This window comes from Panthera leo, chromosome F2, assembly GCF_018350215.1.
Source record: "Panthera leo isolate Ple1 chromosome F2, P.leo_Ple1_pat1.1, whole genome shotgun sequence".
Lineage (NCBI taxonomy): Eukaryota > Metazoa > Chordata > Mammalia > Carnivora > Felidae > Panthera > Panthera leo.
The window spans coordinates 41,077,356-41,100,932 of record NC_056695.1 but is presented as its reverse complement, the minus strand read 5'-3'; the positions used below and the strand labels follow the sequence as shown (position 1 = coordinate 41,100,932).

The 23,577-nt window shown below is 34.1% G+C and overlaps 1 protein-coding gene across 5 annotated transcripts in view; it reads left to right on the top strand.

Annotated features, from left to right (window-relative positions):
- The window catches only part of LOC122210827 (fibrinogen silencer-binding protein), a 94,930-nt gene that overhangs the window by 33,910 nt on the left and 37,443 nt on the right, over positions 1-23,577 (top strand). For 3 of the 5 annotated variants that reach the window (XM_042923732.1, XM_042923733.1, XM_042923734.1), the window contains one exon: positions 20,186-20,383. In XM_042923732.1, the coding sequence (XP_042779666.1) occupies positions 20,186-20,383 (198 nt within the window). Of the gene's footprint in view, positions 1-6,029; positions 6,461-10,198; positions 10,725-20,185; positions 20,384-23,577 lie in introns of those variants that run through there. The other 2 variants (XM_042923736.1, XM_042923735.1) reach the window with 2 other exon arrangements.

Here is a 23,577-nt window from a genome sequence, read left to right as displayed (position 1 = left end):
AACTGTACACCCAACACGGGGTTTGAACTTACGACCCCAGGATCAAGAGTTGCATGCTCTATTGACTGAGCCAGCCAGACACCCCAAAACATTAGTTTTTGTTTTAAAATTTCAATAGATCAGTTTTAACCTAACCTAAGAGAGCAATGATCGGTTGTGGTGGAACTTTTTTTTTCCATTTCTCACTGAAATTCTTCTTTTTACAGATATAGAAGATACACAAATATCTATGCCATGAATATTTGGTCATGAATTGATAGCATTTCTTATCAGTTTGGAAGTCCTTTGAGATAAGATGTGACCCAAATATTCATAGTAAAGTTTATCTTTTAATTGTACAACTCATTTAAATCTAAAGAAAAGTATTTGTATTTTAAAAATACTGAATCATTGAATCAGTGTGTTAGGTCTTGTATTCTGCAGACAATTGTTTGCTTAACTAATCCTTTTAAAAGTATATATTGTTGTTTGTTTTTTGTTTTTTTTTGGTAATCTCTGCACTCAACATGGGGCTTGAGCTCATGACCCCAAGATCAAAAATTGCATGCTCTTCTGACTGAGCCAGTCAGACACCCCTAAAAATATCTTTAAAAAAATTTTCCCGTAATGACAAAATTTCCATACCTGAAATAAAGGTTTTTTCACCAGCTCTTCATCTAGAAATGGTTTTCCTTTTTTGTGCAAGAAACCAAGCCATTTTATGGCTGGCCAAAGTGACAAGCTCACACCTTGTTATATATTATTTAAAAATGTTTCTGGATATTTAATTCTTTTTTTAGATGATTAAACTTCATTTTTGTTGAGAGGAAATTTCTTGTTAGATTTACTATGTATTTGTTGACAGTGTCACATAGTATTGTCTGGTTTATAATCTAAAATTTTTTTACACAATGAACAGCTTATTTCTGTTCTCTTGTATCAAATTGTATTTAGTGTTTATTGTGAAATTTGTGATGTGCCTTAGTCCAGTCTTTATTCTTCATTGTTCCAGTGAGAGTACTAGCTTCTGCATGTCCATTTGATTCTGCATCAGTAGTGTATTTTCTTTTTATATTAAAAAATTTATCCATTTTTGGGGCGCCTGGGTGGCTCAGTTGGTTGAGCGTCTGGCTTCAACTCAGGTCATGATCTCACGGTTTGTGGGTTCGAGCCCCGCGCTGGGCTCTGTGCTGACAGCTCAGAGCCTGGAGCCTGTTTTGGATTCTGTGTCTCCCTCTCTCTCTGCTCCTCCCCTGCTTGTGCTCTGTCTCTCTCTGTCTCTCAAAAATAAATAAACATTAAAAAAATTTTTTTTTGTCCATTCTTAAATGTTTTTGGCTAGAAAAAGAGTTTAATTATAATGCAATTAAAACTGTAATAAATATTTCAGAACAGTAATCAATTACAGTTACACAGGATATCACTGTAATTTGTACTGTCTGCATAAAATATTCAAACAAGTCCATTAAATGTTACATCAGTGCATAGAAAAAAATCATTCAAACGTAATCAATTTGTTAAGATTGAATACACTGGTGGAAGGGCCCTGGGTGGCTCAGTTGGTAGAGCATGCGACTCTTGACCCTCAGGTTTGTGAGTTTAAGCCCTTTATTAGGTGTAGAGATTACTATAAAAAAAAAAAAAAAAGAAAGAAACATTGTCTACACTGGTGATGTGATTATGTGTAATGTCAAAGAAAAATTGTATTGGAAAAGTAAAATAAGCAAGAAGACTTTACTCAAAACTATTGCAGTAGAGGGTAGAGATTGAATTGAACTCCCAACACAGCAGGGATTTATAGCCAAGGGGCAGGATATAGAAGTGAGTGAATGAAAAATTACTGAGAGGAACTTGGTTAGGATCGGGGTGAAGGTATGAAGAATTTGGTTAGGTATCAAGAGTGGAGAGATTCTTGCCAATCTGGGCCTGGCAGGCTGCCAAGGCCAAAGCGTAGTTGAGAAGAGGGCTCAGAGGAGCCTGACTGAAGTTTGGTCAAGGGGGTTGTTCTTGTCAGTAATGTAGAAATAGTAGTATATGGGATCAAAATGTTATGTAAAATGTAATCCTACCAAAACAGTAAAGTAGTATTTCATGGAAAAAATATGTTTCTTCAATTTAAATTTTTTAACTTTAAATTAAAATTCAATAAAATTTAAAATTCACTTTCTCGGTTCCATTAACAACATTTAAAATGCTCAGTAGCCACACATGATTCATGGCTATGCTAAATAATCAGGCCAAGTAAGTTTGAAGATCTAATTGGCTTTATTAAAGAATTCATGCATTGGGCCCCACCTCCTCTAGCTAGTAGAGAGGCACTCCAAAGAGTTGTATAAAATGAAAGGTTTTTATAGAAGGAAGGAAGGAGGGTTAAGAAAGTTATTAGCCAAAGAAAAGGATTGACAAGGTTGTTTTCTAGGGGAGGGGTCTTACCATGCAGAGTACCTCATCTTTCTTTGAGGGAGAGAGGACCCAGATGACAGAGTCATTGGCACTGGTGGAAAGAAAAATTTCCTGACTGACTGGTTAAGGCCACACTTCTGGGGGGAGGTTGAAACTGCAGCTAAGTTTAGGTATTAAGCCCCGGTTTGGGAACTCAGTCAAAGTGATACCATTAGGGCCTGTGGTTTTCTTTTCTTAACATTACTGTATTGGACAGTGGAGTTCTAGACCTTTTGGGAGTATGTTTTCATACATGTGTTTATGCCTGCCTACATATTTTGTACCTGTGTATATTTTTTCTGTACCTACAGTTATTTAGCTTTGGTTGTTTTTGGTAAACATAATGGGATTATATAGTATGTATTTTTCTTTTACTTGCTCATTTCACCTACCATGTATCTTGGAGCTTATTCTGTGTCAATACATAAAAATCTGCCTCTTTTATTTTAGTGCTGCCTAGAGTTATGGATGTATTCTAGTGATTAAAAAAATTTTTTTTTTAAATTTTATTTATTTTGAGAGAGAGGTGGGTGGGGAGGAGCAGAGAGAGAATACCAGGTAGGCTCCATGCTGTCAGGCACAGACCCTAATGTGGGGTCTAAACGCACGAACTGCAAGATCATGACCTGAGCCTAAACCAAGAGTTGGATGCTTTCCCAACTATGCCACCAGGCGCCCCTATTCTAGTGATTTTAATTGTCCCCACCTGAAATGCCCTTAGATTGCTTCCAACAGTATACTATTACAGGGAATGGTTTATTCTTCCCTGTATTTGAATATTTTTTCTAAGTTAGATTCCGAGAAGTAAGATTACTGCAATTTTAGAAGGTTTTACACATGTGAAATATTAATACTCTCACACCGCCATCCAGAATGCTGTTTTACACTCCCATGATAGTACCAAAGAGAACCCTTTGCCCTGCACCATCGTCTACTTGACATTTTCAATCTTTAAGAATTTTGCCAGTCTTGTGGATGAAAATTATTTTTAGTATACATTCTTTGAGATAATTTTATGAGATTTATTGATTTTTCATATTTTTATCAGTATTTCATTTTTTATTAAAAATTTTTAATGTTTGTTTATTTTTGAGAGAGTATGAGTGTGGAATGGTTAGAGAGAGGGGTAACAGAGGATCTGAAGAGGGCTCTGTGCTGACAGCAGGGAGCCCAATGTAGGGCTTGAACTCAAGAACCGAACCGTGAGATTATGACCTGAGCTGAAGTCGGACACTTTAACCGACTGAGCCACCCGGGTGCCCCAGCATTTCATTTTTTAATACATCACCAGTTATTTCTTCTGAAATTAACTAAGTTTATTATCTAAAGATGGCATATATCCTGTATTCTTGGGTTTCCTTTGAGTTCCTTTGATCAGGTTGTTAGGTGGGTCAGTTTTTAGTTTGCATCTCTGTGGACAAATATTATTTGCATTTCTATTTTCTGCAATTTACTGAGCAATAAAACTGCCTAACGGCTATGTTAGGGAGGAATAAGTATCTTCTGCCCTTTAGGTCTTTTTCACTGGACTAAGAATTAAATTGACAGGAGATAGATTAGCATGAGAAAATCAAATTTAGTTTTATGCATACGGGGAATCCACACAGACATGAGATTTCAAAGACAGGGAATTTGAGACTTATATAACATCCTGAGCTAAGGAGGGGGTTTAGTGGTCTGGGAAAACAAAGAGGAGGAAGACCTTTAGCAGGAAGGTAAGAGTATATGTATGGAAAACAAAGGTTGCCCTGTTACTGTAGATACCTTTCTTAAGTAAGGAACAATCTGTTAGTAGCTTTTCTTCTTGGTACAGGTTCTCCTTTTCAATGTAAATTTAGGCAGTTGAGGGGGAGGTTAAGAACTTTTCCTCAATCTGCTGAGTTTTGATTGCTTTTAGGTCAAAACAGTCTTCATCCAAAGTGGCCCATTTTTGGAGCAGCTTGCCCTTAGCCCCTGTACTTGTATATGAAGGGAAAATAGGCTTTTTTTTTTTTTTTTTACCTTGTTTATGTTACATTGTTAAAATTGTTATGCATACATTTATTATGTTTTCTGACAGGGATTAGAAAGTACATTCTAAACTCCACCTGGTGGCCTTGCAAATGGCTAGACTAGCTGTTTACATTTGTTAAAAAACAACATTCAATTGAATAAGTTTTGAAGGTCTTATTGATTTTATTCAATGATTTATGAATTAGGTAGCATCCCATTTAACAGACAGAAGAGAACTCTGAGGAACTATACAAAATGAATGACTTTAATAGGCAGAAGTGAGTGCGAACAAGGAAATTATCCTAGGAAAAAGTGGATTGGTTGTGTTCATTTTCCTTAAGGGTCTGGCAGGGGTCTGTCAGGCAGATTGCTTCACTAGTGCTGATCACATAGTTCTTGATTGGTTTAAAATCCCATTTTTGGAAGAGCCAAAACTGTAATTAAGTTGCAATTAGGTGACATGGGACTTAGCATAAGTGACTCTATTTTGAGCCTGAAGTCTCTCTCTCTTTCTCTCTTTTTTAATGTTTATTTGAGAGCCAGAGAGAGATACTGCAGGAGGGGGAGGGGCAGAGAGAGAGAATCCCAAGCAGGCTCTGAACTTCCAGTGCAGAGTCAGACTCAGGGCTTGATCCCACGAACCGTGGGATCATGACCTGAACTGAAATTAAATCGAGTGAGACGCTTAACTGTCTGAGCCACCCAAAGCGCCTCCTGGTGTCTCGTTTTTAAATAGTCCAAATTATATGAATATAGCTAAATAAAAATCCTACTCTGTAATAATAGCAAATGCCATTTTGTTGTGTGCAGTCTTCAGGCATGATTATTCTGTTCTCACTGTGAATGGTGTTTTTTACACATGATAAAGCAGGCTAGCATATTCACATACGTTACAGCTAGAATAATCCATTGCTTTAAACATATAATTTTTAAGTGTTTTTTAGATTTAATGTTCAACAAAAATTTTTTCATAAGTAACTGAAAAAAATGTAGTGGCTACTGTAGACTGTAAATGAAGGAGAAGCTTAGCTTTACTGTGAAGTCTGAGTCTGGGTGTAACCTAACTAGCTAGAGGATATGCAATTCCTGATTGACAGCAGGACCAGCATTATGCAGATTTTGTAAGAGAACAGCAGCTCAGAAAACAGTGATTAGGGGCTCTGTTAGGAATCACTACATTCATCACTCATCTTTAGTTTTTCATTTCCCTGTCTACTGGATTTGTAAACAAATAGCACAAAACAGTTCCTCTTTTGTTTTTATTAAAGTGGTACTGCAATGCAGTTTCAGTCTATCAGCTAGGCATACATGTGTGGAAATACGATATTCTCACTAAATTAGCTAATTTTTAGCTGTGTTCCCTGTTTATCTCTAGACCTTTGTGTATTAAATCCTATCTCGAGCTGTTCTCTTTATACACAAGTGTGTTTTGCTTGTGCCTTCCTGTCTTCTTCAGTGAGAAGCTTTATGTAGGTCAGGCTTGGCTTAAGCAGATTTCCTGAACCTGCGTCAGCTTAAGCTGGAGGAATTTTAATAAACCCTCCCCTGTAGGCGTGGGCCTAAATGAGGCTAGCCTAGTTAAGCCTGATCTTTTTCTGTTTGTGAAAAGAGCTGAGCAGAGCTGAAGGCTGCATGGTGGTTTCAGAAACTGCCTACTTAATTTGAAAAGAACAATGGTAGGAAAGGCTAGATCTTCCAATTTTACCTTATCTGAAAAGCTTGATTTGCTAAAGCTTGTGAAGCCATATGTTAAAATTCTCGAAGAACACACTAATAAACATTCAGTAATAGTGGAAAAGAATAGATGTTGGGATATCATAGCAGTAAACTATAATGCAATTGGAGTAGATCGCCCTCCTCGAACAGCCCAGGGCCTACGCACCCTTTACAAAAGGCTCAAAGAATATGCCAAACAGGAGCTATTGCAGCAAAAAGAGACCCAATCAGATTTTAAAAGCAATATTTCTGAGCCAACCAAGAAAGTTATGGAGATGATTCCCCAGATTTCCAGTTTTTGCCTGGTAAGAGACAGGAACCACATTCAAAGGTAAGCTTTATTTTATTTTCTTGTGGAAAATTATGGCGCCTCCTATCTATTGGGCTCTGGCTTAGTTGTGATAGAGATATGCATAGTAAGCATCCCCACTACGGGAGCAATGAATAGTGTCTTTGTTTTGCTTTCTTAAAAAAGAAAAGTGAGGCTATAAGGAATTTTTCTGCTGCATTTGATTTAAGCCACTTTTTATTGTCTTCCCCTCCCCCTTCCTTCTCTCTATAGTTTCTAAAAGTAAAGGTTAGGGAGTAATAAATGGGATGAAATTTGTAACATAACCTCATAAACTTTTTAAGCTTAAAATTTAAATTGCTAATTAGCTTCTGAGAGATATCTTTTTCTTATTTAAGATTATATTTCATTGGAATTTTCAATTTTATGTAAAGTTAGCAGTTTCAGGAGAAATGGAAGAACCCTTGTTTTTTAATGAATTATTACTGTCTACACTTAGTGAATATTAATTGAGCTAAAAGCCTAAAATAAAAAATTAAGTAAATTTATTAATGGCATGATTGTATATACTAAGACAGTTTAAATTATTTTCCAACATATTCAAAATAAGAAAGATAAATACAAGGAGTTAATGCCTAATTAGGGATTCAGATTACTTAATAAAATTAAAAGTTTTTGTTGTTTTTGTTCATTAATGGTGTAGTTTCACTTTGATCTTGAATCATATAGGAAAGAAGGGTAAGCACTCCTATTTTGCAAAGATATAAACTATGAATTTTAATATATGAGTAAGCAACTAAGTTCTTACAGGGTTAGAAACAGTTGTTTGGTTAAATTTATGGTCTGGGAATAACTGGGAATCTTCAAAACTGTTATCTTATTACTAATTCAAATTTTAACCCCTGACAAAAGATAAAAATGGCAGCTGCATTCTTCTGAACCATTTAGGGTTATTTAAACAAATTGTAAACTTGTGAGTTGAGGGACATTTCAAACAAAGATTTACAGTGCTTTCTTCTTGGTGGAAGAGTCATTATATAAGCTAAATTATTGATTACCTGTGAAATCCTTTTGAAGTTAGGAGAGAAACAGGGGAGAAAAACTTTTTTAACCAAACTTGTTATTTTTATAATTTATTAGGGTAGTTTTTTTGAGACCAGCTTCTTATCATACACTGCTTATTTCTGGTAGATAACATAGTAAAAAAAAAAAAATCAGGGGGAATCTGGAACTTGGATACACAGTGTATTAATTCATCAGTGCTTAAAATGTTCTCTGTGAAGAGAAATGATTAAATCCTAATTTGCTGGGTGTCCAAAAAACTCCACAGTAAGACTTTTATACTGTACTGCTTATTAACCACCCCCCTGCCCCCGCAAAGTGGCTTTCGTGTTACAGGTATAAAACTACCTTTTGGGTATTAAGTATAGGCTTTTGTAATTTGAAAACTACATATATAAACTGTAGTTTTAATTAGTGGTGTATTTTAAAAATACAGTGAGTATAGAAGAGAAGTAATATACAAGTATCTGTTTACATTATGACTATTTGTGAACATACAGTCAATCTTTTGGGATAACAACATTGCTCTGATAAATGAATTTGTTAATTTATACATTACAAAACCCACTATTTAAACAAGAACAACTTTTCATATTTTAAAGGGAAGAATTTATTATTAGAAATAAGCCTTTTAAGTGCTTGTGTCAGTGTGCACATTGCCATTTTCTCTGTAGTAGCATTTTTATTTAACATATTTGTATATTTAATGTGCTTTTACTTGATTTGACATCATCTTGAATCTTCATAATTCTCAGAAGTTTATAATCTATAATCTTAGTTATGCTTCAGTATAAAATATGCCTGTTAATCTCACCAAACTCTCCCATTCTTAATAAGGTAAATATTACTGCTTATATTTAACATATTTAAAGATATATACCCGTTTTGTAAGGCTACCTCTATAACACATTGATATATGTCTTTATTTTTACTTTTCTCTAATATCAGATTATATTTTGTGTTTTTGCAGTCTATTTGACCTTCAAAATTCATAAATTTTAGAAGTCCTGCTTATAATTTTTGTGACCTTCTCTAAAACATTTTTTATTTTTTACTTCGTTATGCTTACTTGTAATGTTTCAATGAAAATGAATATTTCTGATAAAAGCATTTTAAAATTTACATGGGAGTGTAATGTCTGTATATAATAGTGGTTCTTATACTCCTTTATACATACTAATTTGGAATAGCAATTATGTGGGTTTTTAAAAGTTTCATTTTTGTCTGTAGTTTTAACCTTCCTCCTTGCTAGGTTTTAGAGTTAATAAAGGGAAGACTTGCTACTTTGAATTACATTGATATTGTATTGTTTTACTTTTGAAAATTGTAAGGTGACAAAAAGAATGAAAAGTAAGGAATTTATATAATCTACAAATTTTTCATAACATACTATATATCTTATTATTTCATTTGTATCTCTTAAATATCTGATAATTTCTGGCAATTTAATTTCATTAGTAAGTGACATATGGAGAGTTTTAATTTTGTTCCTCATGTTCTACTTGAACTTATTCCAGCATTTTAATCATCCATATAGAGTGCATTCTTAACTATGTTACTTATTTATCATTTGGAAAGTGTTCTCTAATGTTGAATGTAGTGTTTTTTTCACTAATGGTCCGATACTCCCTTTCCCCTCTATAACTTATTTTTAAGTTAGGCAGAAGCATACATTTAAAAAAACCCAAGAAAAAAATTACATATTCTTAATCAGTAGCTTCATGTTACTCATGAAATTTGTTTGTTGAAAAAGTAGAATTTTTAGATACATTGTGTTTTATGTCATAACAAATATTGTTATGTCACAGTTTAAATTACGCTAAAACTAGTTTTCTCTGATAGAAGTGCGTATTTTATGAAAGTTACATGTAAATTTAACAGGCTTTCAGTATATAGTATATAAGCCATTTAAAAATACTTCATTAAAAATGCCTTTTGTTTAATCATTCAACATGTGATAAATACCTGCTAGGTTCCAAGTACAGTATTATGCTCTGCTGGGGATACAGTAGTGGATATGAAACCTTTCCCTGTGAACTTTACCTGACCAATGGTTGAAAGACTGAAAGGCCAACAGAGTCATGTGGTTTAGGATCTGTAAAGAATAAACACCATGGTATCTAAAATTGTATAGTTAGGATAACATTCTGATAGTTGGGCATACCCAAAGCCATACAAAAACTTGATTTTGTTTTTTTTTGGACAGATATAGAAATCCTATAGGAGGACAGTACCTCCTATCTATGGTCTTCTACTATCCTAGAAATCATGGACCTTGGTGATTTTTAGATCAGCCCAGGAGAGCAGGAGCAGGGGATCTAGGGCTAAGGTGTGGGAATAGCAAGGCCCAAAGTGCGGTAAATGTCCCTTTATACCATTTAAGAATGTCGGGCTTGTGGGAACATGTGGTATCTCTTTGAGAGCATTAAGAAAGGCCTTTCTTTTTTATTTACTTCATTGGCCTTAGGTAGTATTTGCAATTTTTTGTCCTTTTAAGAGCTTGATTTTAAAGTTAAGGATGCAGTGAGAGCTGTATATATATATTATTGAAATTTTAAATTTAGTCATTTTAAATTTCAAGGATTAAATTTTTTTGTTTCCAATTTTCTTTATAGCTCTAAAGCTTGACAATTTGATGTATACTAATTATGAAATGATGCTATAAATATGCTCTTGTCTTCATTTGATTTACATTTAATGCTTTTTTGTGTGCTGTAGTGCAAACTTGGATGAGGAAGCACAGGCTGGTACGAGTTCACTACAGGTAATGTTGGATCACCATCCAGTTGCTATTACAGTGGAGGTGAAGCAAGAAGAAGACATTAAGCCCCCTCCTCCACTGGTTTTAAATTCTCAACAGAGTGATATTTTAGAGCAAAGAGAAGACCATGAATTAGTACATGTTATGGAAAGATCTTTGTCGCCGTCACTTTCCTCTGTTGACATGAGAATGACCTCGTCTCCATCTTCTATCCCAAGGAGAGATGATTTTTTTCGGCATGAGCGTGGAGAACACTTTAGGTCACAGTTAGGGTATGACCCTCAGATTCTGCAAATGCTGAAAGAAGAGCATCAGATAATTTTAGAAAATCAAAAAAATTTTGGATTGTACGTTCAGGAGAAGAGGGATGGATTGAAAAGAAGGCAGCAGCTAGAGGAAGAGCTGCTAAGAGCAAAAATTGAAGTGGAGAAGTTGAAAGCAGTTCGCTTACGGCATGATCTGCCTGAATGTAATAGTCTCTAATATTTTTTTTTAATCTTGCAATTTGATAATTTTAATTTTGGCCCAATTACTTTCATTTGGTAATATCCTAAGCAGGATACATATACTCTTAAAAAGTGTTGTTAGTCTCAATTGTGAAAAAGCCTTTTTTTTGACATTATCCAATTATTTAATTTTCTTTTGACATATATTAAAACGTATGCATTGGTTGGCATGGTTATATATTTTTTGTCTTCAATTTTTTTTTCTAAGAAGTTTAATTGATGGCCTTACAAAAGATGTCTTATTTTGATCATTAAAATAGAACATACATGAAAAAGATATACAAACGTATTCTTTCAAAGTTCTGAGTCTTCAGCATTTTAAATTAGAGCTTTGAAAACTGTAGTTCAAGGTTTTTAAGTCCGTCTAATTTAGAAACAGTACAGGCCTGATAAGAGAAGCTTGTCTGTATGACATTGATTTTTATGCTTCCCTGTGTTTTGAAGAAGTGATAGAATTTTAGAGAGGGAAGGTATTTGGAAATCACTTTTTTCCACCTCTTCAGTTTAGAGATATGAAACTGAGGTCAATTGGAGAACTCAGTGACTTGATGTAACAGAGCTGTTTATGGCAGAGCAAGGACCAGCATTCAGTTTTCATTTCTCTGTAGGTTTCTCCCCTGCTATTCCATAGAAGTAAAAATCCACTAAAATATATTCCATATGAAAAAATTATAGAAGTGTTTATTTCATCAAAATTGCTTTTAAAGATTCATAGTTATGAAATCAGAGGACTTCTATCAGTTACCCCTAGTCTTCTTCCCTTTTTTGTCCAGCAAAATAAGATGTTCTCTGTCTGGACTTATATATTTTGGCTATAAGATTTAATGTCGTAATCATTTTTCATATCTTATTCTGAAAAAGATTTATTTCACAGTAAAAAAGTTAATGAACAAAATTAAAATTTTACATAGAAATAGCAAAAAATAGTTATGATTTAATATATATTATTGTAAATACTGCTATTTTAGTATTTGCAGAAATAAAATCCCAATTCTGAAAGCACATTTTAAATTTAAGTGAAATTTTTAATATGTATATTTTTGTTGGTGCTTTGTTGAGGAAGGATTTTTAAGCCAATCTTTAGAAATGGGTAGGTGGAATTTCAGTATTTCATTACAGTGGAAAAAGGATGTTTAAGTCAGAATGAACAACATGGTAAAAGGTTTAGAGAATGGGGAGAAGTGAATCAGGGAATACAAGCACAGTGGTAGGCCAGGTGATTTTAAGTGGATACAGAGAGGGCCAATTAGGACTTAGTTACCTAGACTAGGATTAAATGAATAGCTACTATTAGCTCCAGCAAAATTTTTACATGCAGTACTCCAGAAATCTGCATTTTTATGTGAAGATTTTCAACTTAAAAATGTTTGCAAATAATTCAAAATGTTTTAAAAACTACATAGACAAAACATGTGAGTGGGCCTCATTCGGCCACTGGGCTTCCAGTTTGTTGCCTTTGGAGTAGAGTAATGGTTCACCAAGAGTAGCGTTGACCAGCAACATTGCCACCACTTGAGAACTTTGTTAGAAATGTAAATCCATTTCCTTTTGAATCAGAAACTCTGGAGGTGAATCCAGCAATCTGTTATAAACCCTCTAGAGATTCTGATGGAAGCTAAAGTTTGAGAACCACTAGAACAGAGTATTTGGAATGTAGCTTGATGCCTAAATCATACTAGATTCTCAAAAAATTTTGCTGAAAAGAGGAGATGGGTGAAGGTGAATTGAGGGACATTAGTTTGGAAGTTGATTGGTGCCAGATTATGGATGACACTGAATGCTGTTTTTATAATCACAGTTGAATGTACAATAAGTAGTCATTGAACACTTTTAATTAGAGGGATATAAATTAGATATCTGAGTTAGCATTATAATAGCATTTGTGGGTTGGGCATTTAGTGAGAGGAAATTAAATCCAGAATTAGGTTATGGCTATTGAAATAGAATTAAAAAAACCTCTCCTGGTACTATTTTAGTTTGTAGATTGCTTAATTTCATTGGCATTTTATGTCTGCTATTAGAGCTAAATATTTTATTATGAAAATGCCTTGCATGCATAATATACCTCTTTTCAGTACTTCCATCTTTATGCTGTGATTTTTCTTTAAGTCTAAACTGGACTCAAGAGATTAGAATCTTATAATTCTAATTTAATGTTTTTACAATATAATTTTAGTAAATACATCCTTGAAGTAGTCAGTTTTAACTTTTGAAATTATTGGAAGCATATTACCATATGTAATGTAATTCATATTATAATCTTAGCATGCTGCTCCTCAGAATTGATGTTAATGTTCAATTTGAATGTTGACTTTGTGCAGCCAGATCAGTTTTCCAGACTCTGCTCTGTGCAACATTAAATTTGTGAGATGTTTTCTAGGAGAGTTTTGTGTTCAAAAAAGTGCAACACATTTATTTTTGTGTGTGGTTAGGTTCTAAAATCACTGTGGTAGGTAACAAATTAATATACAAAATTGCCCTTGAAAGTTTTTTTGCTGCCCGTAATAGTCTTCTACAGTCATATTTTCCTTCAGCATTGTTCAAGATTGTTGTTTCTTTGGTTGTGTCAGGTGACAGACTCCTTAGAATTTAGGGACTGCGTAGAAGAAAAAACTTTATTTTTATATACATTTAAACACCAGAATTGTACTTATTGCAGTGAGTTTACTGCAGCATTTTTCTGAGTCAATCTTGTTTAATTGTAATTTGCAAAAATTTAAATGCCATGAACTTTACCTACGAAATGTAATGCTGAAAAACATAGGTAAGAGTGATTTTATTTTTAAAATGTAGACTTGATTCTGTAAAAGCATACTAAATTTGAAAAATAAGCTAAGTCAAAATATCCTTTCATTGAGTATATTAGTAATTTGGATAACAGGTTATTTTTGCCACCTTTGTATCTTATCCACATGAACTTAAATGATACATTGTTACTTTTACAACTTGATTTTTCTAAACTAGGTATGATTTATAATGGCATCCTGAAAAACTTAACAAAGCTCTTTTCATTTCTAAACATACCATTAGATTTCTTAAAAATTTCAAATTAAGTACTTGGCTTTTTTTGTATGAGACATTGAGTGTTATTTTTGAAAGATTTCATTCTACCCTGTTGCATCTTTATTTATGTGAAAATGTTTAGACTATGAATTATTTCCATGTGCCTTCTTTTAGAGTAATGTCAAATTTTAAATAGACATGTAAATAATTTAGAGTGTGACATATTGTATTTAATATATACTGTAGATGATGGTGGTTAAATGCTTTGTTAATACATATCTTTTAAATACAGGGTGATACATTGTACTGATTTGTGTACTCTTTATGTGTCATAAGACAAAGAATTCAGTACTACTGAGATAAAATTTTTTGGATGGGGCGCAATTGAAATACATTTATTTAAATAATTGTGTTTATAGTGGATACTAAATGTACCGTGTCTAAATGTCATAATATATTTTTTTTAGATGTTAAGATCCACAAATTCTCAAAATCAGTTAAGTTTTTGATGGTGAATTTGATTGTAAATATGTAAAAATAATTAGATGAAATATGGTTGTAATACTTAAATACAAAAAAGTGAGTTCTTAAGATATACAATCTAATTAAATGTTAACAGTCATATTAAATGTTTGCATATGATTTTGAGAAATTGACTCAGTATATTTTTATATATTTTTTAAATTGATTAAACCTAGTAGGTATAATTTGAATTTGTATCATTTTTAGTGTTCAGTTGCTTCGTAAGTAGTGGAAAGCCATATAAATTAAAATAAAATTACCACCCAAAGTTAGCCCCAAAATTTAAATTAAAAGAGATATATCATTAGACTTACACTTTGTTAGTAGATCTTTAAGGTCTTAAAATTATGTGTGAATTCACCTCGTTAAAAAGATTAAGAAACTCTTCAAATAGGAAAAGTTAAAAGCATTTTGCAGTAAACCTTTATATGCCTGCCACCTAAATTCTGCGATTATTGTTTTGCCATATTTGCTTTATCGTGTATCCATCCATCAGTTCATTTTTAAAAATAAAACGATGGGGTGCCTGGGTGGCTCAGTTGTTTAAGCGTCCAACTCTTTTCAGCTCAGGTCATGATCTCACAGTTCATGAGATTGAGCCCCGTGTCAATTCTGCGCTGATAGTGCTGAACCTACTTGGGATTCTCTCCCTCTCTTTCTGCCCCTCTCCCACTGGCTCATACTTGCGCTCCCTCCCTCTCTGTCTCAAAATAAATAACCTTAAAAAAAGATGTTAGACAATTATAAAATAAAACAGCTATTTAAAACATTGGATAATTATTTAGAATACTTTCCCCTTAAACAATTAAGCATAAGTATTGTGAAATGGAATTCAGTATTTGTGTGTGTGTGTGTGTGTGTGTGTGTGTGTGTGTGTGTGTGTGTGTTTTGGGTAAGATTTGCAAACAGTGAAATATACAAGTTTTAAATGATGAGTTGTGACAGGTGACTCCACTTGTGTAGCTTATATCCCTATCAAGATTTAGAACATTATTCTCACCCCAGAAAGTTCTCTCCTCCCCTTTCCTGATCAGTCCCTTGGCATATCAGGCAATTGTTCTAATTTTTCAAAAATCATAGATAAGTTTTGCCTGTTCTAGAACTTTATATAATTGGACTCATATACTATGTTCCCTTTGTTTCTGTTTTCTTGCACCTATCTTAATGTTTTTTTTTTTTTTTTTTTTTTTTAATTTTTTTTTTTTTTTTTTTAACGTTTATTTATTTTTGAGACAGAGAGAGACAGAGCATGAACGGGGGAGGGTCAGAGAGAGGGAGACACAGAATCTGAAACAGGCTCCAGGCTCTGAGCTGTCAGCACAGAGCCCGACGCGGGGCTCGAACTCACGGACCGCGAGATCATGACCCGAGCCGAAGTCAGACGCTTAACCGACTGAGCCACCCAGGCGCCCCTCTTAATGTTTTTAATATCTGTGTTCATTCATCCTCTTATTAGTAGCTCATTACTTCTTGTTGTTGAGTAGTATTCCATTGTAGAAGTATACCTCAGTTTGTGTATCCATTATTTTTTGATGGACTTTTGGCCTATTTCCAGATTTTGGCTATTATGTATAAAGATTCTGAGTTTTCTTGTATAAATTTCTAGTAGACATGATGCTGGATTAGGGAAGACCTATATGTTTAAGTTTTTAAGAAACTGCCAGACCTTTTCCCAAAGTGATTGTATCATCTTACACTTTCATCAGTAGTGTATGGGTTTCTTTTTTTCTTTTTTTAAATTTTTTTGCATGCTCAATGATTGGAATGTCAGAGTTGAAATTCATAACTTTTCTTATATTTAGATGAATTTAAAATGCTGAGCAGAAAAATGCTGAGCATGTAGTTTTAATATCTGGGAATATTGTAGTTTTATTTAAGTTTTTTTTTTTTTTTTCTATTTTAGCCTCTACTGCATATATGCTTTGATAAGAGTATTGAGAAATGTGATGAAATGTATAGTCCCTGTCATGCTCATAAAGTATTCTGAAAATGATATTTAATGCAAAGAAATATCTTCTGGGTTTATTTTATACATAATGATATTTAGATGACATTAAATCTCTCTTATTAAAACTGGATGATTACTGGTTCGGAGGAACTTGTATATTAATGATTGTAAATTTTTTAGTGTAATAAAACTGTTTCAAACCTTAAATTTATATTGCAGTTATATGTTAATTATATTAAAAATTCTGGTAGGTTTTGGTAATTTTAAAACTCAAAAAATATAATCTGGGAGAGTATTTACATTCTTTGTTGAATTTGATTGTATGAGACATTTTAAATTTCATTTGCTCTATTGAAACTGTGTATTTGGAATTTTTGAAAGAAAAGGAAGAATATTAGAGACTTGGGTATATGAAATGTATAACTAAGCCATCCAACTATAGAGTAACTGTGCTTAGGAATCATTTAGATGATAATGTTCACTATCAATATTAAAATGACAATATCTCCCTCTTCCTCTTTTATCAAAGCATGGTTTTAAGCATCATGCTTACCTTGTGAATCTGGCTTATAGGCATTCAAGTCTTTTGTTTATGCGACTGTTTTTGGTCTTGATTTGTAAAGTACATTATTGGGTCAAGGGGGAAATAGATCAGATCAAGTTTAGAAATAAAAATTATAGTTAGAGTGGAATTGTTGGGGGTGATTAGTCTGGAACATAGCAAATTAGTATTTTATGTATTACAAATAGTCTAGATGTAGGAGGTTATGTTCCTTATGTGTTTAATTCCCAATATCTTTATTCTTCTTTTTGGAATTTCTCTCTTTCCTGCCTTAATGACCTATATTTAAAATGGGACTAAATGGGAAAGGGACAAAGACAAGATGATGATGATGGTAGTTAATAGGTAGTATGTATTACATGTCAAGTACTGTTCTAAGTGTTTTACATATGTTAGCTAATCTAATGCCCACAAAAAAATCTGTGAGGTAGGTACTAGTATTACATTCATTTACAGATTCATGAACTGGCATAGAATGGGAAATAGCTTGTCCAGGGTCTCAAAATTCAGACCCCATCAGATTGGTTCATACTCTTGTCTTCCTCCTACTGTTCTGCAAAAGAAAGGGTATATCTGAGAATCTTCCGATATTTCAAAGTTAATTATAAGTAATTTCTGAATTCTCAGTTTATTATCTATTCATTTTTTTCTTGGTGCAGGAAGGGTCTTGGACACAAGTCAACTCTTTAGGCTCTGGGAATACAACAGGGTATTTGATTTGGATGAAGACATACTTTTCACCTTTGTTTTACTGCAATCCTGTGGAATCACATTTTTTTCTTGGATAATGTAATAAAAGATAAGAGCAAATTTAAAAAATGCAGAATGGTATTATTAGTCTTTCATTCAATGTACATTGACTACTACTGGTAGAAATAATGCAAAAACAAAACTAAAATTGCACACCACAAAATTTTTTGGAGTTCAAAAACTGATCAAGTATCCTGTCTTTTTTCTTAATCCTAAAAACCTCCAAACTTTATCTGGGGAAAATCAAGGTTGGTTAAAAAAAAAAATCAATAAATGACAACTACTAGTTATCTAAAACCTGGTAAATTTTCTTGACTAAAAAATTGATGGAGTAATACAGTTTTAGTAATATTTAGATAATCAAAATCTGACTTAGCAAAACTGCATTTGGTAGAAATTATGGTTTTAAAAACTAATGTTTGCAAAAGCTGTAATCTGTAAAATATGATTCATAAAAAAGTGACCAAGGAATCAAATCTTTGTTATAAAGTTTACTTGGAAAATAATCCTGAAGGTAACAACTTAATAAAAATGAAAATTAAAATGGTCAATAATGGAGATGAGTTCAAAGTTAATTCCTAAAGCTACTTTCACATGAAAATTAATTTTAAGATAATGCTATCTTAATATTTTTATAAGTATGAAGTCAAATGCACTTTGATTCAAAATGGCAGTTTTCAAAAGTACCTATTATTCTGGGCATATGGTGATGAGCAAGATCAAAATAGACCCTTCCTCGCAGGACTTCATAGTTTAGTGGGGAAGTAATCTGTCACATAATTAATTGCTGAGATAATGTTGAAATAATAAAGCAAGATCTATCTAGCTTGGTGGTCAGGAAATTTAAAGTCTATGACTGGGTGAATAGAAGTTAATTTGGAATAGCATGTTGGAGGAAGAGGTAGAAGGTTAGAAGTAACATGTTTTCTTAGAGACCATTAAAACTAATGGATTTTAAGCAAGAAGGATACTTAATGAGATCTACATTTAAAAATAGATAAATACAGTAAATACAGAAAATGGCTTTAGGGAGTAGAGGTGGCAAGACATCTCAGGAGACCTGTTGGGAAGATCCTACAATAGTCCAGATCAGAGATGGTGCTTTGAAGAGTAGAGGTTATGGAGAAAGCAAACAGTACAAAGCTTTGAGAGCTATGTGGGATCTAGAATCACCTGGATTTGTGGTTGATTGGCTATGGAACTGAGAATAAAGGAAGTCAAGGATGATTTCCAACTTTTTGGCATGAATCAGGGTGGTGGTACTCTTACTGAGAAATGAGAAAACTGCAGGAGAAGCAATTTTTGGAGAGAAGACAAGTGGGCCTGATGAGATGTTCATGTAGATTGGTCTGAGGGGCAGTTATGTACAGATATACAGAACTACAATCATGATCTGGGCTAGAGAAAAAAAATACAGGTTTATGCAGTGGTAGTATCAACTTAAGGAGAAAGGCACATTGAGAGGACGTAGAACTCCAGTCTGATGCACTGGCAAAGATGTTCAAGAAGAAGCAACCAGAGAAGTAAGGAAAAATTGAAATGTGTTAGAGAAGCTAACCTAAGTAAAAATAGGGTTTAGTATTTCAAGTAGGAAGTAGTCAACATTGTCAAATGCTTTTGAGAACTCTGATGAGGACTAAAAAAATATCTTGTGGATTTATTGGCAAGGAGTTTGTCAGTAGCCTTTAATGGTATAGTTTTGGTGGAGGACTGGACTGGAAACCGGATTGGAGTACAGATCTTCCTTGACTTATGATGGGTTATGTCCTGATAAACCCATCATAAGTTGAAAATACTGCAAGTTGAAAATGCATTTATACACCTAACTAACCTACCAGTCATCATAGCTTAGCCCAGCTGACCTTCACCATGCTCAGAACATTTACAGTAGCCTATAGTTGGGCAAAATCATTTTTTAAAAAAGTTGTATTCATTTTGAGAGGGAGAACAGGAGAGAGTGAGAATCCCAAGCAGATTCTGCACTGTCATCACAGAGCCTGACATGGGGCTTCAACTCATGAAATCATGACCTGAGCTGGAATCAGGAGTCAGATGCTTAGAAGACTGAGCCATCCAGGCGCCCTGGGCAAAATCATGTAACACAAGCCGTTTTGTAATAAAGTGTTGACTATCTCCTGTAATTTATTGAATAGTGAGAGTGAAAAACAATGGTTTTGAGTGTATTGGTTGTTTACACTCATGATTTGGTGGCAGACAGGGAGCTGTGGTTCGCTGTCGCTGTCCAGTTTCACGAGAGGATTAGACTACATATTGCTAGCCCAGGAAAAGACCAAAATTCAAAATTTGAAGTTGATATTTTCCCATGGATGTTGAAAATTTATCTTTAGTTCCCAGAGCTTTAAAATGTTAGCGGTAAAATAAAATGTGGTAATTATCATGTTGTTCTATTTAAACTGAGTTTGTATGACTTTGAGATGATAAGAATTTGTATTCATTGTACTCATGCTAATGCTAGCATCTGATGTTTGAATTTCTCAACTTAGAAAATACTAACAGGAGTATGACCAAATATTTTTTCATACTTTTTAGTAACATCTAATTTTCTTATGTTCTTATTTTTGTTGAAATGATCTTTCTGCTTAAAGTCATCTCTAATAATGTGGTTTTATTTTATTTTATTTTTTTGTTCTAGTTCACTCAGCCCCTAAAGAAATTACAGTGCCTAAGAGACAAGAAGAGGAAGAACCTGATAGCCTAGTTAAATATTTCAGTGTTGTTTGGTGTAAGGCTTCAAAGAAAAAACACAAAAAGTGGGAAGGTGATGCTGTTCTCATTGTAAAAGGAAAGTCATTTACATTAAAGGATTTGGAAGGCAAAGACATTGGAAGAGGTATTGTGATATTACATAATGCTTATGATTTGGCCTAAAATTAGTATATATCTGAGGTTACATAATTAAAATGATTGGGTTTTATAAAGTGTTAGTTTAAGATGCTCTTTAACTAAATTATAGTAGTCAGTCTGACAGTCTTTTTATTTTTTTAGTGTTTATTTTTGAGAGAGAGAGAGAGAGAGAGACAGAGCATGAGCAGGGGAGGTGCAGAGAGAGAGGGAGACACAGATTCAGAAACAGGCTCCAGGCTCTGAGCTGTCAGCACAGAGCCTGACACAGGGCTTGAACCCACAAACCGTGAGATCATGACCTGAGTCAAAGTCATACGCTCAACCGACTGAGCCACTCAGGTGCCTCATCAGTCTGACAGTCTTATGTATACTAACTCACTGAAGCAAATCCCATTCCATGGATTCATTTTCTCTAAAGTGAAATGGCTAGTCAGGGTATATACAGTTATTCTGGTATTTTTCTGAGATTAAGCAGTTTGTCTTAGTGTACTTTTCTCCCCAGAATGCTAAATGATTAAAATTAGAAAGATGTTGATGTCAGGAGTGGAATATTATCTAATTTCAATGATATCCAATAAAATTTTGAAAAAAAAAAAAGGTAATGGCTAGGAATGACCTAGATTAATACATATAAATTGGAGGTTATCATTTCTGTTATGATATAAATGTTGCCAGCATGATTTGTACTAATACAGGTTAGCTCACAAATTCAGAATGCTTAACACCAACCATGCTTTTTGGCATTGTCTTCAATCATTCATTCATTCATTCATTCAATAATATAGTTAATAGTTTTCAGTAACCGTTATGTGCCAAGCACTATGCTAGGAGTAAACATTCAAAAATGGATATGATTTATAGTTTAGTGGGGACAAGACAATATAATTGATAATTAGGAGGCAATAATAGAATTGTTTCATTGAGAATTTGTACTCAGTGCAATAGGAAATAGGCCATTTAGATCTGCCCAGGAGGCTGGGGGAAAGCTTCATAAGAGTAATTGCTTAAGGTAGTATTTGAAGGATAGTTTTGTAGGGTATAGTATATATAGAGGGAGTATATATATAGTATATATATAGTATATATATATATATAGTATATATATATATATAGTATATATATATAGTATATATATATAGAGGGAGTAGTATATGCAAAGGTATGAAAGGAGAGAAGTAAAACTAATTCAGTGTTTCAGGAATGTAGTCTGTGAAGGTCAGGGACAGAGTGATGAGTGGAGGCTGAGCTGAATTATCTGCAACAGAACTTTTGTATTATAAAAATATTGAACAACTATTATATATGTTATTCTCAGCTTTTAGAGGAATTAAAAAGAAAATTACAGTTCATATTCCATGTTGTTGGTTAAGGTAGATTGGGGCTAGATTTTAGGAGAACTTGTTTATACCTATATGGTGAAATTACATTCTAAAGCCAGCTAGAGAGGTAAAATTATCAAAATTACCCTGGAATATTCCTTACCCATAAGGCATAGTATACCTGGTTTTGTGTATGTGCAGTTTATAATAAAATGGTCTTTCAGTTGCATGTAGCAAAAAATGCAAATCAGGTTTCAAATAGTGGGTTTTTACTCTGCACAAGTAGAATCACCTAAGGTGTTTTTATTTATTATTATTAATGATAATGCTCATAGGAAATGCCAATTTCTGTGTCTCTGCTACTGTTTTATTTATTTTTTATTTTAATTTTTTTATACACTTATTTATTTTTGATAGAGAGAGATAGAGCACAAGTGGGGGAGGGGCAGAGAGAGAAGGAGACACAGAATCTGGAGCAGGTTCCAGGCTCCGAGCTGTCAGCACAGAGCCTGATGCGGGGCTCAAACTCACAAACTGCGAGATCATGACCTGAGCCGAAGTCGGATGCTTAACTGACTGAGCCACCCAGGTGCCCCAATTTATTTTTTAAATGTTTGTTTATTTTTGAGAGAGAGTGCGAGTGAAGGAGGGGCAGAGAGAGAAGGAGACAGAGGATCTGAAGCAGGCTCCGTGCTGATAGCAGCAAGCCTGATGTGGGGCTGGAACTCAGGAACTCCTGAGATCATGACCTGAGCAGAAGTTGGATGCTCAGCCAACTGAACCACCCAGGTGCCCCACCTAAGGTGTTTTTTAAAAATACCAGTGCCAGGTCCTGACCTGGCAGGATTTATTTGGCCTGGATGGTGATTTATTTGGCCTGGATGGTGGAGAGAGGCACTGGCATAAATATATTTTAGGTTTCTAGATTTGACCGGGGCTCGAACTCATGAACCGTGAGATCATGACCTGAGCTGAAGTTGGATGCTTAACGGACTGAGCCACCTAGGCACTCTGGTTTCCAGGTGATATCTAATATCTAACCACTGCTTTAAGCAATAAAGAGGATTTTATTGGCTTTCCAAATGAAAACATCCAAACATAAGACTTTATTGCTTAATTATAACAATAAGTGTATCAACTTGGAGTTGATTTTGTAAGTTATTGGCTCTAATGGAGGCAGTTTTTCTTTTAAATGAATTGAATGTACAACATTTAAATATTGTTAATGTAGGGGGGTGCCTGGCTGGCTCAGTTGGTTAGGTGTCCAACGTCAGCTCAGGTCATGATCTCAGTTTGTGAGTTCGAGCCCCGCGTTGGGCTCTGTGCTGACAGCTCGGAGCCTGGAGCCTGTTTTAGATTCTGTGTCTCCCTCTCTCTCTGCCCTTCCCCTGCTCATACTCTGTCTCTCTCTCTCTCAAAAATAAATAAACATTAAAAAAAAAAAAATATATATATATATGTATATATATATTGTTAATGTAGGGATAGAGCCTCAAGAAAAAAACCGAAGACTGGAGTGCTGCAGTTGCTAATAGCTCATGGTAATTTGGTTAAGTTCATCTGACCATCATTACGTGATACCCAGAAAAAAAAGAGTTGTGGGAAACAAAGCTCAAGACTTTTAAGAAAGTCTTCTGGAGATTCAGAGATGTTTGAGAGAGTCATCTCTGTAGATCAAAGTGAAAGGAGAGATTCTGGAGTTAGACTTCTAAAGATGCCTCAAAATTAAGTTTATTCTCGTCTCACATTTACATGTAACTCAGATGAATAGTAATTGGATTCTATATGAAGATGAAAATCTTTATTGATGTGGAGTGGTCAACACTGCAGTTGAATTGAGATAGTTTGGGGAATGGAGGGA